This window comes from Hypanus sabinus, chromosome 4 (genome assembly GCF_030144855.1).
Source record: "Hypanus sabinus isolate sHypSab1 chromosome 4, sHypSab1.hap1, whole genome shotgun sequence".
Lineage (NCBI taxonomy): Eukaryota > Metazoa > Chordata > Chondrichthyes > Myliobatiformes > Dasyatidae > Hypanus > Hypanus sabinus.
Window position 1 is genome coordinate 104841770 of NC_082709.1, and position 19502 is coordinate 104861271.

At 40.5% G+C, this 19502-nt stretch overlaps 1 protein-coding gene across 7 annotated transcripts in view; it reads left to right on the forward strand.

The window, feature by feature from the left end:
- akap11 (A kinase (PRKA) anchor protein 11) overlaps positions 1–6915 on the forward strand; it is a 93402-nt gene extending 86487 nt beyond the window's left edge. For 6 of the 7 annotated variants that reach the window (XM_059967804.1, XM_059967808.1, XM_059967809.1 and 3 more), the window contains one exon: positions 3302–6915. In XM_059967804.1, coding sequence (XP_059823787.1) covers positions 3302–3457 — 156 coding nt within the window. In that variant the 3' untranslated portion in view covers positions 3458–6915. Of the gene's footprint in view, positions 1–72 lie in introns of all 7 variants that reach the window. The other variant, XM_059967807.1, reaches the window with a different exon arrangement.
- Positions 6916–19502: the final 12587 nt, after the last annotated feature.

The window sequence follows — 19502 nt, forward strand, 5'->3', positions numbered from 1 at the left end:
GCAAAAAAATTACTGAGAAGGCATTTAGTTGCTCTACACTGTTATTTTTTAATTTTAATTTTTTGTTGTTAGTGAAACAGATCTCCACTCAATTTCACCCCAGCAAAGCATCTAATGGCTATTCATCCTGCTCTGACAAAAGTCATCAGTTCCTATCCAGTTACTCCAGAATTAATAGCTGTTACATCTCTGTCATAACATGTGTCCTTTGAAATAGAAGGTAACATTTTGTAGTTGTATAAAAGGCTACATTTGGATTACTGCGTGCATTTCTAGTCACTGGATCACACAAAAGATGTGGAAGCTTTGAAGAGAGTGCAGAAGAGCTTCGTCGGGGATTAGAATGCATTAGCTTTAAGGAGAGATCTGGATTGTTTTCTTTGGAGTATTGGAGACTGGGGGCCAACCTGATGGAAGTATATAAAATTGAAGGGTATAGATAGTCTTTTTCCTCATGGTAGAAATATTAAATATGAGAGGTCATAAGGTGAGGTGAGCAATGGTTAAAAAGAGATTTACAAGGCAAGATGGAGAGTGGTAGTTGTCTGGAACATGCTGTCAGAGAGGTTATGAAAGCACAATAGCAATGTTTAGACAGACACATGAGCATACAGAGAATGGGAAAATGTGGATAATATACGGGTAAATGGGATCCGTTTGGATTGGAATCCTAGTTGATGCAAACGTAGTATGAAGGACCTGTTCACATGCTGTATTGTTCTATGTATGTTAACAGATAGTCCTAAAGCAGAATATGGTACTATTTAAAAATGGCTGTGGGCAAAAGCAAAATGGACATGAAGAAAATAGATGAGTATGCTTATCCATTTTCACACTGAAGGAAGAAGGTCAAATATCATCAGTAAAATGAAAGCAAAATAAATGGAGAAATCTGTGAAATAATCAGAATCTGGTTTATTATCACTTGTATATGTCACGAAATTTATTGTGGAAAAGTTGAAAATCAGCACTTAAAATCGAACATCAGTATTTGTCTTAACAACTTAAGTGAATTACAGTAGGGTGTAGTTATAGGGCACAAATGTCTAATTGGCATGTATAAGAGTAAGCCATTATTTAATCATGGAGAGAGAGAGGAACCAGATTACTGTCAACTTTGTATATTGCCCATTATTGGAATGTTGTTTGAATCTGTTATGAGAGGCACTGGACTGGTATTAGTTAATCAAAGAATGTCAATGTAATGTTGTGAAAAGTAGGTTTATCACCCTAGCATGCTTGAATGTTCTGAGAAAACCACCAACGTAGCAAAAGGACGTGTTTATGGAAGTTACCATGAAAAAATTCCAGAGGACGCTTATCAGGGTTATCAGATCAGCAAGATATGAGAAATGAATTGGAGCAACATTGTACTGTGAATTAGCTGGTAGCTTGGAGGTAAGAAACTGAGAGCACAGATGAGGATTCCTATGCTAATCAGAAGAAGACAAGCAATTCCTTCCAGGGATCCATACAAGTGACTCAAGAAACTCTTTACTCCATCAGTCACTTAATTAAAAAACTTTAGTCAAACTTAAATTTTTAAAAAAGTATTTAAAAATACTTTTAGTCATAAAAGTATGACTAATGTCACAGCAGACTTGGAATTACAGATCTCTATTCACTGATAAATATTCTAAAAATTGTGAGATTAATATACGTTATTTTTTTTATTGAGTGGAAGAGTAAAGAGTTTCTTTTCAGCCGCTGAATGAGAGCATCACTATTGGGACTAGTACAAATATCATGCAAAGGGCATCCACTGCAGAAATTGTTCAAAGTTAGAGAAGTAATCAGAAAGTAAATGAATTGTTGTACCTTATCCCAATGGGGTTAGAAATCCAAAGTGAGGAGCTAAAGACTCAAAATCTTGGGCAGACCCTTTCTGCACCATTATAATTTTGTGGATGTTGTACCTTAAAGATAGATTAACCTTAAGTAGGTAGAGATTACCAGAGCTTAACAGTAGATTAAGCAGGAAGGATCACATGAAACAGATTTGTATTTTCTTTCATTTGAGGTGTTCAGGTAATCAAACTATAGTAATTAAAATGAGTAAGGAATTTATTAAAGTAAACACGGGTTGATTATTTTCTCTGATGTGGCAATCAGAGGGACATAATTCTTCTTCTTCATCCTCCTTCCTGTTTAAATAGTTACTTAAATGTAATCATAATTAATATAATTAACAAATTTATATTGGGTAATTGAACTCTTCCTTTATCACTACGCAATTTTTATTACATTTACCATGGATTAGGTGCTCTGTTATTTTCTTGCTATTCAGCAATTTACACTAAACATCAAAAGAAAATACCAGTTTAACCATACTAATTTGTTCCTTTATGGAGCTATGATCTCCTTCAGAACTACTAACCATTGTTCTTTTGTTTTGTTCCATATCACTCCTGAATACAGAATCTTTAGCTCCTACATCAGACCATGTTTAAACAAGGTCTCCATTATAATGCCATTATATTCAACCCATATGGTGACTGTAGCTTCTCAAGCTTGCACTAACACACCATGCATACTGGTTCCTTCTGATCATTACTGTTTTCCTGTACAATTCCTCATGATGCTACCAAGTCAAGTTTATTATCATATGTACAACTACAGTGAGGTGCAGGTGTGATGAAAAACTAACTTGCAGCAGCATCACAAGCATATGGGTTTAGTTAATGCACAAAAGGTTTACAAAATTTATACCAGACAATGGATAAAAGAAAACTGCAAAACAAGACACGAAAGAAAAAAGAAGTAGTGACAAGTCCATGCTAGTGCAAGAGGGGACCAATGATGTTCCATTACTGAGGTAGGATTAGGATTATACAAGTTGATTCGACTTGATGGTTGTCCTTCCTCCTGGTTTATTATGTATCTTGTCTTCCCTCTCTCCTACTATATCCCGGTGTCTAACCTCTTGTCAAATTAATGCAAATGTTACATTACAGAACTGGTTAACCAGTGTTTTATTAATATTAATTTATCGAGGTACAAGATATGCTGTCAGTGCCAGTATTTACAGTCTTAATTGTCCTTCAGAAGTTGCTGGCAAGCTGCCATCTTGAACCACTTCAGTGCTCCCACAGCAAACTTGGGCTGTTGGTTCCAGGATTTAAAAGTGTTAGTGAAGCAGTAGCAATATATTTCTACATCAAGATGTTGTGCATCTTGGGCAAGGACCTGAAAGTTGTGGTGGAGTACCCAAGAAGCCCATACCCTAATAGCTTTCTGCATTTTTGTGTGGCTTTGATTGTACCCCTTTACTCATCTGCATGGTGTGTGGCTATTTTTCTAGTTTCTTGCAGTGGTGAAAAGAGTGGAAATGAGGGACTGGAAGATCTGTGACCTACTTCAGGCCGTGCTGAAATATTGTAGCATGAGAGAGCAAGACCCAGCTGGAGCTCACTGCAACCACACTCCTCTCTTTGACTGGCTGCTGGAAAGTACATAAAACCTTGTCCATATGCAAAGAGCAATGAATGTCAGTGTGTGAAGGGTTGTCAGCTTTGCACTAGCCAAGTATCATCAACTGTACAGGTTGCTTAACAGAAATAACTCGATGGCTGGTGTTCTTTATGGTGATTGGCTTGGCAGCTAGTAAAGTTTCTTGTAAACACAGAAAGAATTTTGACATGAGGGCAAAACTATATATATAGATATGTATGTGTGTGTGTGTGTGTGTATATGTATGTATATGTATATATATATATATATATATATATATATACATACACATACATACATATATATATATATATATATAAATTGTATATAATATATAGATATAATATCTATATATCACCAAACTAAACAATTATAAACAAAATGTGCTGGCTTTCCTCAAAGCTGTGCCTACTCTGTCAAGGCAAATTGAAGCAGGAATTCTGCAACCTCATAGCTACAGAATCAGAGCAATTATAAAGGATAGAGTGCCATGGTAGTGCAGTGGTTAATGCGACGCTATTATACCTGGGGGCATTGGAGTTCAATTCAGTGTCTTCAGTAAGAAAGTTTGTACGTTCTTCCATGTGAGTGTGGGTTTCCTCCCACAGTCCAAATACATACTGGTTGATAGGTTAATTGGTCATGGTAAATTATCCTGTAATTAGGCTAAGGTTAAATCAGTGGGTTGGCGGACTGTGCAGCTCAGTGGGCTGAAGGCCTGTCCTGCACTGTATCGCTAAATAAACAAATTCCCCGCTCTACTGTGTGAACAGTTAAAGGATGAATAATGTCATTTCCTCAAAAGTATTGAGTTCTTCCAACTAAATTTTATTTTTAAAGTTGTTCTTTTTAAAGACCAATCTTGCAGGATTTTTACACTTGCTGTCTCAGTTCTGACATCAGTTCTTTCAGTTCTGGACATTGAAATGTTAACTTTGAGGTTGCAGTCAAAATTTAACTTACAAATGGTAGCATTTCACTGGTTGGATTTTGGGTTCTGACTGTAGCTTACTGTGAGATGATGTGAAGATCTGCAGTGTCAAAGAAGCTTTAGAAATTTTGCTTCAAAAAGTCTTAAATTAAGCTCTTTGTTTAGATTGACCTTAAAGCTCCTACCAGCTTTTATCACCTGCAACACTCTTAAAGACGGATATCACTATTTATCAGTATCTAGCCACAGAATAATCTGACAGTTGAAGAATTGAAGGAGAAAGTATTTCCAAAAGATTGTTTGGTGAGGAAAGATTCACCTTGAAAATGGTTCCTGGCCTTCACTACCTGGTGCTTTAACAGTGAAGGCAAATGTCAATTACAAATATGAGGTTTGTGCTCATGAGGGAGCTAGTTTTGTTAACATTGTGCAGTGTAATTTGCACTAAACATTGCCAATATCTATCCAAGTATGACTATTCTGGCCTATTTATTAATGTGGTGTTCAGCTGCTAATAGAAGTTCACTGACTAATCTGATGAACCATGGGCAGCCTTTCTCGAACCAAGGTTTCAGAATTGCCCTCTGCACACCAGTTTTGAAAGATCCCAGTACCGGAAGTCCAGTTCACAGTACTCCCTGTTTACAATGTGGAATCTTGCAAAGATTGTCCCTTTGGTTTCTCTCAGTTTGTTTGAACATAAAATATAGAACTCAGAGTTGTGCCAACATTTTAACCTACTCTAAGATCAATCTAATCCTTCCCACCTACATAGCTCTTGGTTTTTCGATCATCTTGTGTGTCTATTAGAACATAGAACAGATTTTTTTTGTCTGTTTGCTGATATAGAATCTCATTGATCACTCCATAATCCTCTCCAGTTAAACATTTTTCTACAACACATTCAAAAACTGCAGAAGATGTACTTTATTACATTTAAAAATTTTAAGACTACTCTCTGAGTTCAGCATAGGGTGACCTGGGCACTGTGGTATTGGAAAGTTGAGCAAGTTCTTTCCAGAAATCACACCCTCTATAGTCACAATACTCCAGTTTCACAAGGAACAACCATACAGTCCTCCTGTTGGTGATGAACGGGATGTGACAACGCAAAGACTTGTTCAAAAGTAGCAAAATCCATTTAACATAAATCCACACATCCATTTAACTAACATCCTGCAAGTAAATCAAATTAGTCTTTTGAGAGAAACAAAATTTGCCACTGGATATTGCTATTTTGTATGGTATAAGCTTATAAGAACTAAATTCTCACAGGCTGATCTTCTCCAGGAACTGCACAAAACAGCAGGGAGATCATGTCGGCCTGAATATTGGGTTGTGAATTGAAAATCCAAGGTTGCTTCTGATTGGGATGGGAAGGACCAGACCATTATACAGGAACAGGACTCAGTGCGAGGGTTGCAGGATTATTTACCAGCTGTACAGTGAGACACATCTTGAAACTTGACCCAATTTCTGCCTTTAGTTGCAGAAATATGGCTATTGGAAGAATTATTAACATAATGCACATAATCACCTTAATCATACTGTGATAGTAATCTGTGTTTTTCAAGTGAAAATCCTGAAGGCCACCTAGCAGTACTTTTCTCCCTGTAGGATTAATAATCATTCCAACTTTTGAATTTGTTTTCAAATTTTATCTGCTCCTTACATGGTATTGCCAGTATTTGTCACATCCGCTTTGATTTCACCTTACACCAGTGCTTTTCAATGTCACTGTCATTTTTTCCAGCTTATCCTCACAGAGTACACCATTGATTGTATGCATGCAGCTTTGTAAGCTGGTAGCATTCCCAGCATATTGCATTAATAACCTGCAGTAGGAATAGTCATTGCAGATTTAAATACTTGTATACAATTCACAAGGCACTGCCCAAGATTTCCCACTAATGTGACCTGTTACTTGCTGGGGTATACCAGCTTTTCCCTCTGCTGTTCAACAAGCCATGGATAGGGAGGCTGATGGAGTAGCTGAATATGCAGTTCTGAAACTAACGCAACCAATAGGTACCCCCCCACCCCCCGACAACTACTTTATTTAACACCGGATCCTTTAACACAGTGCTTTTAGTATATTCAAATGACTAATTGAATAAAAGGTTTGCTCTTGGTTACACAGTCACTTTATGTGTGTGCATGTTCCTCCATCCCCAGTCTCTGTTTTTATCCCAGTGGTAATTGGTGTTGCCATTTTGATGACCGAATGAAAATATTAAAATTTAACCTTATTCTATTAGTACTTATTTTACTACTGTGCAGTGTTAATTCCATCATAATTCACATGCTAAGGTAAATATCAAGTGTGTGATGTCTGATATTTGTAATCCCTAATCCTTTATATGAATTTTGCCAAAAAAAAATAGAGCATTGAAGTTCATTAATTTACAGCAATTTGGTGTCCGGTGTTCTTTCAAGTGTAAAATTTGTTATCAGATTATAAGCTGCAACTTGCACTATTATTGATGTCTGTTTATTTCTTAAGCATTGGCTAAAAAAGTAAACGGTAGATCATCTACAGTGTGTCCATGTTTTTATTTGCTCAAGGCTTTTCAGGATTTCCATGCTGAAGATTGTCCAAGCCCCTCATTCTGTCCTCTGCCTTCTGCAGTTCCAATAAAGCTGAATAAACTTCAAGAACATTTCATCTTTACATGCATGAAACAGACTCAACATCACGTTCTACAGTTTCACAAAAGGATTTTATTATTCCCATCACACCTCCTATGGGCACATGCTGTCTTATTTTGACTCCATTTTCCCTTTAACACTTGGAACATGAAACACAAGCTGTTTGGCCCATGATGTTGTGTTGCCCTTTTAACCTATGCCAAGATCAATCTAACCCTTCCCTCCTAAATAGTCCTTCAGTTTTAGTTTATCCATGTACCAATCCAAGAACCACTTGCATGTCCCTACCACTGCTCATGGTAGTGCATTCCATGCACCTACCACACTAAGTGTAAAAATCCTGTGCCTTCGATGTTTCTGTCTTATTAAAAAGTTTCTGACCGTCCACTCAATCTGTGGCTGTTAATCATCTTCTATACCTCTATAAAGTTACCTTTCATCCTCCTCACCACAGAGAAAAGCCTTAGTTCACTCAAATTTTCCTCGTAAGACATGCTTTCTAATCCAAGCAGCATCCTGGTAAATAAGCACTCTTTCTAAAGCTTCCACATCCTTTCAGAGGTTTACAGAGCTGCAGTATTACCTCATGTCTCTTGAACTCAAATCACAACTAATAAAGAATACACCACACACCTTCTGAATTAACCACCCTATTAACTTCCACGGCTGTTAGAACATAGAACAGGACATTCAGCCCATAATATTGTGCCGAACCAGCTAAATCGCTCCAACCTACACAGTCTCCATATCCCTCCATTTTCCTACAGTATTTCCATGTGCCTATCCAATCTCTTAAAAGCCTCCAATTTATTTGCCTTTATCATCCATATCAGGCAGTGCATTCCAAGGATCCACCACTCTCTGAGAAAAAACTTACCCTTCACATCCTTTTAATACAACCCTCCCTCACCTTCAACGAATAACCTCTGGTATTATACATTTCTATGCTGGGGAACATACTCTCTGTCCACTCAATCTGTGTCTCTCATAAACTTGTAAATCTATATCAGCTTTCCCCTCAGTCTCCAACTCGCCAGAGAAAATGGCCCAAGTTTATCCAGCCTCTCATGATAGCACATCCTCTAAACCAGGCAGAATCCTGGTTAACCTCTTCTGCACCTGCTGCAATGTCTCAACATCCTTCCTAAGTGGGGCGACCAGAACTGTATGCAATACTCTAGATACTCCAGATGTGGCCTAACCAGAGTATGATAAAGTTGCAACATAACCTCTTGACTTTTGAACTCAATGCCTCAACTAATAAAAGCAAGCATTCCATAAGCCTTCTCAACCACCCTATCGATCCATGTAGCCACTTTCAAGGAGCTATGAATTTGGATTCCAAGATCTCTGCTCAGCAACACTGTTGAGATCTTGCCCTTAACAGTGACTGTCTCCTTGCATTTGCCTACCTTAGGCCAACGTCTCTTATTTATCTGGGTTAAACTCTGCCATTTCTCTGCCCATACCTGCAACTGATCTATGTCGCACAGTATTCTTGGCCAGTCTTCTACACTATCCACAGCTCCACCAGTCTTGGTATCATCTGCAAATTTACTAACCCACCCATCTACATTTTCATCCAGATCATTTATATACATGATAAACAGCAGAAGTCCCAGCACAGATCCCTGCAGTACTCCACTAATTGCGGACTTGCAACCCAAACAAGTTCCTTCAACCTGTGTCTTCTGTGTGCAAGTCAGTTCTGAATCCAAACAGTCAATACGCCCCAGATTCCATGCATCTTAGTCTTCTGGGTTAGCCTCCCATGAGGGACATTTTTAAGTGCTTTGCTAAAATCCATGCAGACAACATCCACTGCTCTGCCCTTATCAATCTCTCATCAAAAAACAAAGCCATGCTGGCTCTCCCTAAATAGGCCATGGGTTTCCAAATGCTCATATATTCCATCCCAAAGAATTTCCCTACAACCAATGTGAGACTCACAGATCTATAGTTCCAGGATTCTCCCTTGTTCCCTTCTTAAATAGCCAACATAGCCACTTGCCAGTGGAGAGGGGATATGAAGGTATTGGTCAAAGGGCCAGCAATCTCATCTCTTGCCTCTTTCAATAACCTGGGGTAATTCCATCTGACTTTGGAGACTTATCCACCTTAATACTCATTAGAAGGGCCAGCACTTCCTCCTTGATCTCTATATGCCTTAATGGATTTATACGCTCAGCACTGATCTCCAAGTCCTTTGTATCCTTGGTAAATACTGAAGCTAAGAACCTCACTCACATTCTCTACCTCCAAGCAGATGTTCCCTCCCCCTTATCCTTGAGTGGTCCCACCCTCTCCCTAGTTATCTGCTTGCTCTTGATGTATGTATAGGATGCCTTGGGATTCATCTTAATCCTTCTTGCGAAAGAATTTTCATGGACTCTCCTGGCTTTACTAATTCTTTCTTTGGTTCTTTTCTGGCTTCTTTATACTTGTGTTTCATCTGGTCCTAACTGCTGAAGTTTTAAATACTTTCCTTTTTCTTCTTGACTAAATTCATCACCTCTCTGGACATCCAAAGTTCTCTTATCTTTCTATCCCTGCCCTTCCTTCTAACAGGAACATATTTTTCCTGTACACTGTGCAGGTTATCTTTAAAACTCTCCACATGTCTGGATTTGCCAGAGAAAAGGTGTTCCCAATCAATGCTTCTTAAATCCTGAGGAAGCAAAGATCATTGCCAAAGGTGCAGCAATCTCGTTCCTCGTTTTAAATAGTAATCTGGGGTATATCCCATCCAGCCCCAGAGTCTTACCTATCCGAATGTTTTTCAAATGTTCCAACCCACTCTTTCTTAACCTTGACGTTTTTCAGTATATTAATCTGTTCAGTGTTGTCCTCATAATCGTCAAGGTCCCTCTCATTAGTGAATACTGAAGTGAAGTTCTCAATCAGGACTAATAACTGCAGCTCCTTATGAACCATGTCCGGGAGCTAGAGCTGCAGCTGGATGACCTACTGCTCATAAGTGAAAATGATGTAGTGATGGGAGCTGTAGTGGAGGTCGTCACCCCTAAGTTCCAGGAGGTAGATAGCTAGGTAACAGTCAGGAGACAGGGAATGTGCAGAGTACTTCAGAGGCTGTTCTGCTTAATAATAAGTAACCAGTTTGGATTCTGTTGAGAGGGTCATCCTACTAGGGGAAAGACAGTGACCAGAGGGCACAGCCTCTGAATAGCAGGATGTGTCTTTAGAACAGAGATGAAGAGGGATATCTCCTGCTAGAGGGTGGTTAATCTGTGGAGGCCAAGTCATTGGTAAATCTAAAGTGGAGGTTCTTAATTAGTAAAGGTGGCAAAGGTTATAGGGAGAAGGCAGGAGAATAGGGTCGAGAGGGATAATAAATCAGCCACGATGGAAAGACTGATTCAACCTGCAAGTTAACCTTAAGGGAATCCCGCATAAAGACTCCCAAGTCCCTTTGCACCTCTGATTTCTGAATTTTCTCCCGTTTTAGCTAATACTCTAACCCTTAGTTCCTGCTACCAAAGTGCATGAGCATACATCTCCAGATGCTATATTGAATCTGCCATCTCTTTGCCCATTCTCCTAATCTGTCTGTCCTGCAGACTCCCTGCTTCCTCAACACTACCTGCCCCTCCACAAACTTGGCTACAAAGCCATTAATTCCATCATACAAATCATTGACAATAAAACATGAAAAAAATGGAATTGACTATTTCTTACACCCTTCACATACATGAGGAGTAAGAATCTTTATATTTCCATCTAAATGTGCAATCATAGTAATTTATAATAAATAGAACAGGCAATGTAACATTACTCAAATCAGCATGAGTTAATCAGTCTGATGGCCTGATGGAAGAAGCTGTCCTGGAGCCTGTTGGTCCTGGCTTTTATGCTGCGGTACCAATACTGAACATGACTGGTCACTGGATGCCAACCAGAAATGGCCCCCTTCATTCCCACTCTTTGCCTCCTGCTAATCAAGTAATCTTCTATCCATGCTAATATCTTTCCTGTAATACCATGGCCTCTTATTGTGCCTTACCAGCCATGTGCGTAGCACCTTGTCAAGGGCCTTCTGAACATCCATATGCCTTCTTTTGTTTTTATTTTGCCCTTGACTTCCCTTGTCAGCCACAGTTGCATGATCCTGCCTTTAGAATACATGATCTTAAGGATGTATCTATCCTGCACCCAGAAACTTCAGCCATTGTTGTTCTGCCATCATCTCTGTTAGTGTCTCCTTCCAACCAACTTTGGCACCTCCTCTCTCATGTCTCTGTAATTCCCTTTACTCCACTGTAATATCTGATACATCTGATTTCAGATACTCTCAAACTGCAGGGTGAATTTTATATTATAATCACTGCCTTCTAAGGTAACTTAAGCTCCTTAATAAAATTTTGATTCATACACAACACCCAATCCAGAATTGCCTTAACAGTAGTGGGCTCAACCACAAGCTGCTCTAACAAGCCATCTCATTGGCATTCAACAACTTCCTTCTCTTGGGATCCAGCATCAACTTGATTTTCCCAATCTACCTGCATATTAAAGACCCCGATGATTATTGTAACATTGCTCTTTTGACATGCGTTTTCCAACTCCCATTGTAATTTGTACTCCACACCCTGGCCACTGTTCAGAGGCCTATATATAACTTTCATCAAGCTCCGTTTATCCTTGCAGTTTATTAACTCTACCCACAAGGATTCTACTGTACATCTTCCAATCCAATGTCACCTGTTTTTAAGGATTTGATTTTTTTTTACAACAGAGACATCCCATCCCCTCTGCCTACCTGCCTATCTTTTTGATATGGTCTGTATCCCTTAGATGTTAAGTTCTCAACTCAGTGATGTCCACAACATTATACCTGACAATGTCTAATTGCACAAGATCGTCTACCTTATTCTGTATACTGCATGCATTCAGATATAACACCTTGAGTCCTGTATTCATAGTCTTTTTTTGATTATACCCCCATGTTACACGCCAACTCATTCCACTGACTGCAATCTTGCCCTGTCATCTGCCTGTCCATCCTCAGTCTCACTACACGCAGCATCTACTTGTATAACAAGTGCACCATCCTCAGCCCTATCACCCTGCCAAATTAGTTCAAACTCTCTCCAACAGCTCTAGCAAACCTGCCCAAAGGATATTGGTTTTTAAGTGTAACCCGTCCTGTTACAGTTTGTACATTCCCCAGAGGAGATACAAATGAGCCAGAAATCCAAAACTCAGTCCCCTACTCCAATTCTTCAGCTACACATTCATCTGTTTAATCTTCCTATTCTTACCCTCACTGGAGTGTGGCCCAGACAACAATTCAGAGATGACCATCCTGGAGGTCCTGCTTTTCAGCTTCCTACCTAGCGCCCTATATTCTCTCTTCAGGAGCCAATCCCCTTTCTGCATACTGCATACCAGTATGTAGCACGACTCGTGGCTGCTCATCCTCCCCTTCAAGAATGCTGAGATACCCCTGACCCTGGCACTTGTGAAGCAACATACCATCAAGGAGTACATGTCATGTCCACATTTCTCTGTTTTCCTCATTATTTAATTCCTTAAAGCACTGCTCTCCTCTTTGACCCCTTCCTCTCTGAACCACAGAGCCAGACTCAATGGCTGAGACCTGATTGCTACAGCTTTCCTCTGCTAGGTCACCCTCCACAACAATATCCAAAGTGGTTACTTGTTATTGAAACAAGTAACAGGGAAACTCTGAAGTGGTGCTCATGCCCTTTCCCTCTCCTAACAGCCACCTGTGTCCTGCGCTTAGGTGTAACTACCTGTCTGTATTTCTTGTCAGTCAACCCCACAGCCTCCTGAATGATCTGTAGTTCATCCACCTCCAGCTCCATTCCCGTAATGTGGTCTGTATGGCGCTGCAGCTAGATGCAATTACTGCAGTTGTAGTTGAGGACACTGGAGGTTTCCCTGTCTTCCCATATCCCGCAAGAGGAGAATCCCATTGTCCTCACTGGTATTCCCTTGAAAAATCTTGCCCAACTCTGATGAAGGGTCACTAGGAAATTTTTACGACTTTTCTCTCTCCACAGAAGCTGTCTGATGAGTATTACCATCAATTTCTATTTCCCTTGTATTTAAATTCCAAATATCAGGTAATTATTTATCATATAGGCACATACAATATGAACCTTTCATTTTGACATTGTGCCCTCTTCTGCAGATGTAGCCTATGGCAAAAAGTTTGCAAAAATGTCAGATCTAAGTGTCTACATTTTAACTAGCTAAAGTGAGACAGCCACCGAGCCTGGTGTAGGAGTCAGTTTTCTGCTGTCTGTCCAACCGTACCGTGGTAATCTACAGAAACATTTTCCTCATGGAGTTGAGACCATGCATCTACACTCTGATAAGGCAGAAGTTGTCCTCTGACATTCTTCAGGGGGACCTGAAGAGTTTGCACAAAAATAGTGACCTGCGGGTTAGCACATCGTTGGAATTGCTCTGTGCCAAGTGGTTTACTGCTTCCAATAGTATGACTGAATTCTACATATTTGCTTGTACATCACTTTTGGGATGTCCTGACAGTATGAAAAGAAACTACAACAACCTTGGGGAAGACTAATATTCTTCCTCCATTTTGAAAAAGGCAACCATTCACAACAATCTTCTATCGTTTGTAACATGTTAACAATATCTGATGGGCTTGTGTTTCAACTGTTAAGTTGTTATGAAACATCCTCTCAAATGCTTCTGGAGGTCAATGTATGTGGCATTGATTGCATCACTCTCATCAACTTTGTCATCTCATTCAAAAGTGCCCAAATTGGTTAAACTCAATTTGGCTTTAACTTATCCATGCTGGTTTGCCTTTATTCATTCGCTTCCTATTACCCTATTAATCCTGGCCCCGATCAATTTTTTAACATAGAACAGGACAACACAGGAAAAGGCCTGTGGCCCACAATGTCTGCACCAGCTATGATGCCAACTTCTGAAAGATTTCCCAACACTGAGGTCAAACTGACTAGCTTGCAGTTGTTGGGTTTATCTTTTTTTAAGGAAAGGAGTACCATCTATCATTCTCCAGTTCTTTAACATCATTCCTATCCTAAAGCATTGGAATATTAAGGACAATTGCCCTGCAATTTACCCTATACTTGCCTCAGAATCCTAGGATGCATCTCCAATTTATTTTCTGTGGAAACACTCATCACTGATGAAGGCAACTGCCAGATATTCTGTTAATACTTCAGCACTGCCGTTGGCATCCGTTTTTGATGGACCCCGTTCCTCCAGGTACTATCTTTTTTACTATTCACATGCCCGTATTGGAAGGCCACCTTTCCTTTCCAGAACCAGTAATATACTGCTCTAGAAAATCATCTGGACATTTCAGAAACTCTTTACACACTCTGCCATTAAAATTACTGTTGGAGTTTACATCACGATAATTCAAGACCCTCCATTATAAATACCCCTGTATTGTGCACTTCTGTCTTCATATTTCCCCCACTTGTTGGTGACCTGTAGAATACAGTGTTTCTCATTTCTAATTAGGTGTGTTTTACACCTCTGTGTTATTCCTTCTGTTACCTTTATTATTATCTTTACTTGAGCCTGCCTACCTTCTCCATTATTTCCTCCTGAAACACTTTCTATCCAGGAATTAATTGCCCAATCTTCCCCTTTCTGAGCCAAGTTTCTGTCAACATTGCCATGTTGTATGGTGAGCTGTGTTGTAGGTGACCATATGCAGAGCAAACAAAACGTACTTAGTTCCATTCTTACGGATTCCACTAAAATCCTTGTGCATCTAATCCAGCAATCCAAATTCGATCTGAATAAGGAAAGGAGTAACATCTATCATTCTCCAGTTCCTTAACATAATTCCTATCCTAAAGCATTGGAATATTAAGGGCAATTCCCCTGCTATTTCCCCTATACTTGCCTCGGAATCCTAGGATTCACTTCAGCTAGTCTGATGGCACTCTACGTCCTTCTGCAGGCAGATAAACCTTACTGGTATTCTATGAGGCCAATGCTGAACCTCAAGCACGTTCCACAGTTTCATTCTCAGAGACAGGAATGACCTCAATCTTGGCTGCTTGCTTGCATTTTACAGGACAAAGCAACAATAATTACATCAAAAACAGGTTTTCCAAAAGAGCTCTAAACACTAATTCTTGTTAAGAAAAGCAACACTTGCAACTTAGAGACATAAGAGATGACAGATTCTGAAATCTGGAGCAACAAACAATCTGCTGGAAGAAATCAGTGCGCCGAGTTGCTTCTGTGGGGAGGAGAGGGATTGCCGACACTTCAGGTCAGGACCCTGCATCGGGAATGAGAGTGGTGAAAGGAGATGAAGACAGAAGTCCACACAGGTACTTAAAGGGTAAGAAAGATTTAGAGGGATATGGGCCAAACATGGTCAAAGGGACTAATTTAGATTGGCATTATTGTCAGCATGGATGAGTTGGGTCGACAATTTGAATGACAATTTTAAATCCCAGTTACCACAAATAATCAACCATTTTCTAGAATGTGGGAATGTAAATCTCATATCAAAAACAGATGCCCACATTTCTAACACTTTGACCTGGAATACAGATTTAATTAGCATATAACATCCCCTCTCCCTCTCTCTCTTCTGTCACGTAATATTGCTGAAAGACTAATTCATGCCTTTATATCGAATACACTACTGCAATATTCTTTTTATTGGCCTTCCAAAGCAGTCTATTGACAAACCTTAACTCATTCAGAACGTTGCTGCTAGACATTTTAAGTAAAATCAGGGAGCATATCACTCCCATCCAAGCTACTCTGCAATGCCATTCTTTATCTTTTAGAAGTGCTTCGAAAGTTCCCTTACTTGTTTTTAAAGCTCTCAATGGTCTGGGACTAGAGTACATCACAGAATCACTTTTATCTTATAACCCTCCTCGACCTTTCAAATCTTCTTTTGCTTGTCTCTTAAATTTACACAATCTCCCTCAAAAAATAATAGGCAGGTCAGCTTTTTTGAATGACGCTCCTAAACTGTGGCACTCAATACCTACAACTATAAGGGATGCAGACTCAGTTGAAACTTTTAAATGTTCAAAGCTTATTTATTTAACTGTGCCTTTAACTAATAACTTAATGTCTTTTATTTTCATGTTTGCTCTTTATCCCATTGTAAAGCACTTTGAACTAGATCGTTTGTAGGAAAAGTGCTCTATCAATAAGTTATTGTTATGGCACAACTCTGAGTGAGGGCAGTTCAGATTGTAGATGGTGGTGATGAGTGTGATTGGCTATCTTATGTCATCATGGTTCAGAGCCTTGGTTGCTGCCATTCTCACAGGCACTGGTGGGTATAACCTGCACATCAGGTGCTTCCATATTAATTCCAATAGAGAATAAAATGGTAGGGAAGGAGAAAATGCAACAGCACAAACTTCGAGCAGAGGAATATATATTCTGTGAGACTTCTGTACGTGTGCACACAGACAAACACACTCTTATCAGCAAATGTTCTAAGATGCCTGAGCAAGTATACGTATATACGTTAAGTGGAATATATGCCACACCTGCCCCTACACCACCTCCCTCACTACCAATGAGGGCCCATACAGTCCTTCCAGTTGAAGCAATATTTCACCTGTGAGTCTGTTGTGGTCATCTACAGTATCCGCTGCTCCCAGTGTGGCTTCCTATATATTGATGAGACCCGATGTAGATTGGGAGACCAGCACCAAGCACCTACACTCTGTCCGCTAGAAAAAGCAGGATCTCCCAGTGACCATGCATTTCAATTCTACTTCCCATTCCAACATGTCAGTCCTTGGCCTCCTCTGCTGCCATGATGAAGCCACTCTCAGGTTGAAGGAGCAACACCTTATATTCCCTCTGGGTAGCCTCCAACCAGATGGCATGAACATTGATTTCTTGAACTTCCAGTAATTCCCCCCCTCTCCTTCACCATTCCTCATTCCCATTTCCCTATTTCACCTTACCTCCTTACCTGTCTATCACCTCCCTTTCCTTTCTTCCAGGGTCTTCTACTCTCTGTCAGATTCCTCCTTCTCCAGTCCTTTATCTCTTTCACCAATTTCCCAGCTCTTTACTTCACCCCCCCCCCCCCCACCGGCTTCACCTATTACCCACCACCTCGTACTTCTTCCTCCCCTCCCCCACCATATTGCGCTTGCCCAGTGACTGCAACATGTGCGCACTGAATTTTTAAGTAGAAGTGAACCTAGAGCTATTCAGTGGGGCTGAGGATTGGAAAAAAGGATCAGCCATGATTGAATGGTGGAGCAGACTCGATGGGCCAAATGGCCTAATTCTGCTCCTATGTCTTGTGGTCTTATGGTAAGCCATTCCGCTTCAAATGAACAAACACTTCCTTTGTGCTTCACACCTTTTGCTTCTTTGGAATTTGACATAGTGAATGAATAGTTTGTTCAATAAAAACAAGGTAGAGGGTGCCAATCTTTTGTGCACAGTTTAAATTCCTTTGTGCAGTGGTAGCAAAAGATGTGTACGTGCACACCTCGGAGAGAACATTAGACATAATCCTGTGGTTGTTGCTTGAATGAATCTAATAATGTTATGTTACACTCAAAAGTACACACTCCACAGACTGTTGAAGTCATGGGCGATGTAATGGTACACGGAACCCACATGCTCTAGATGAGAAAGGTCTCTATATTAAGCACAACAATTGGGCATTTTAAAAATTTTATTTTGAGATACAGCAGAGTAACAGGCCCTTCAAGCCTAACAAGACAACTGCCCTGATACACCCACGAAACCATTTAATCTTCGTTTTTGGAACATGGAAGGAAATCAGAGCACCTGGAGTAAACCCATGCAGTCGTGGGGACAACATACAAACATCAAACAGAATTGAGCCCAGATCACTGGCATTACGCTAACCTCTATACTACCGTGTCACTCATCTCTGAATCTCACGGAACACAAAATACATAAAGGTTTTATACAGCAAACAGGAGGAAATCTGCAGATGCTGGAAATTCAAACAACACACACAAAATGCTAATGGAACACAGCAGGCTAGGCAGCATCTATAGGGAGAAGCGCTGTTGACGTTTCGGGATGAGACCCTTCGTCCTGACAGCGCTTCTCCCTATAGTTGCTGCCTAGCCTGCTGTGTTCTACCAGCATTTTGTGTGTGTTGTTAAGGTTTTATACACATAGCACAAAGAAAACAGTTTCAACATTTTGAGTGTGAACATGCAGCTCCATAGAATTATGTGTTCACAATGCGTGTGCTTTTCAAGTGACAATAGCACATCTGTATATTCACATCCCTTTCCCAAGAAAATCTGCAGATGCTGGAAATCCAAAGCAACACTCACAAAGTGCTGGAGGAACTGACAGGTCAAGTAGCATCTATGGAAAAGAGTGAGCAGTCGACATTTTGGGCCGAGACCCTTCATCAGGGCCGGAAAGAAAAAGAAGAAAGAAGGTCTAGTCCTGCTGAAGGGTCTCAGCCTGAAACGTCCAGCGTTTACATTTTCCATAGATGCTGCCTGGCCTGCTAAGTTCCTCTCACATTTTGTGAGTGTTGATTCACATCCCTTTGTTGGGAATCCACATCCAAACAGCTTTCTTTTACCACTGCCCTGATAGATGGTACTATGCCTGTCAAAGATGTGTATTCATGCAGTTACCTCTGTTTTAGTTCTCATTTGTGGGGACTCTCATATCTCCTCAAGGGTGCCCCGTGTCTAACAGTCTCTAACAAGTGCAAGCTCAGTACTAGACAGTGTGTGGGATACAGAGGGAAGCTAAAGTCTCAGCTTTGGGTGAGAATCCTATTGCTGAAGAGCAGGCAAGGCAAGGCTGGAGATGAGGAGCTCTCCGGACCCATCATCCAGCTCCTTGGAGGACATGTTCACGGATTTCTTCTGCTCTAAAGGACCACAACAGGACTGATATCCACACAGAGCAGATCACAGTGCAGCATAGGAACAGGCAGATAGCCTACCAACCTGCCCAATTTTGGGATGTGAGAGGAAACTGAAGTAACTGGAGGAAACTCATGAAGCCACAGAGAGGACATGCAAACTCTACACACACAGCACAGAGGTCAGGATACAATCTGGTCACGGGTTCTGTGAAACAGTAGTTGTACTAGTTGTGCCACTGGGCCGTGGTAATACAATCAACACATTGAAAAAGCAATTAGACAGACACCAGAAGGCAAACCAGAGGATAAGGACCTAGTGTGGGCAGCTAGGAACAAGGACGCGATGGTTCCATTTCTGTGCTGTATGAAACAATGATCCTGTGAAACTCAGACTGTTTTAGGGGTAGATCTATTTCTGCCAACTGGAACGATCCAAAGGTTGGGTGCTCAGGATAACAGTGAACTTGGCCTTTGCTGCTGGGGCAGTCCAGGGATGGGTGCAATGAGGGTCTACGAGAGCACAACCATTTCTTTCACTATTAAAAGCCTTAGCTTCTGGAAGGGCGGTGCTCCTGGGAGATGGGGATGGGAGTGGGG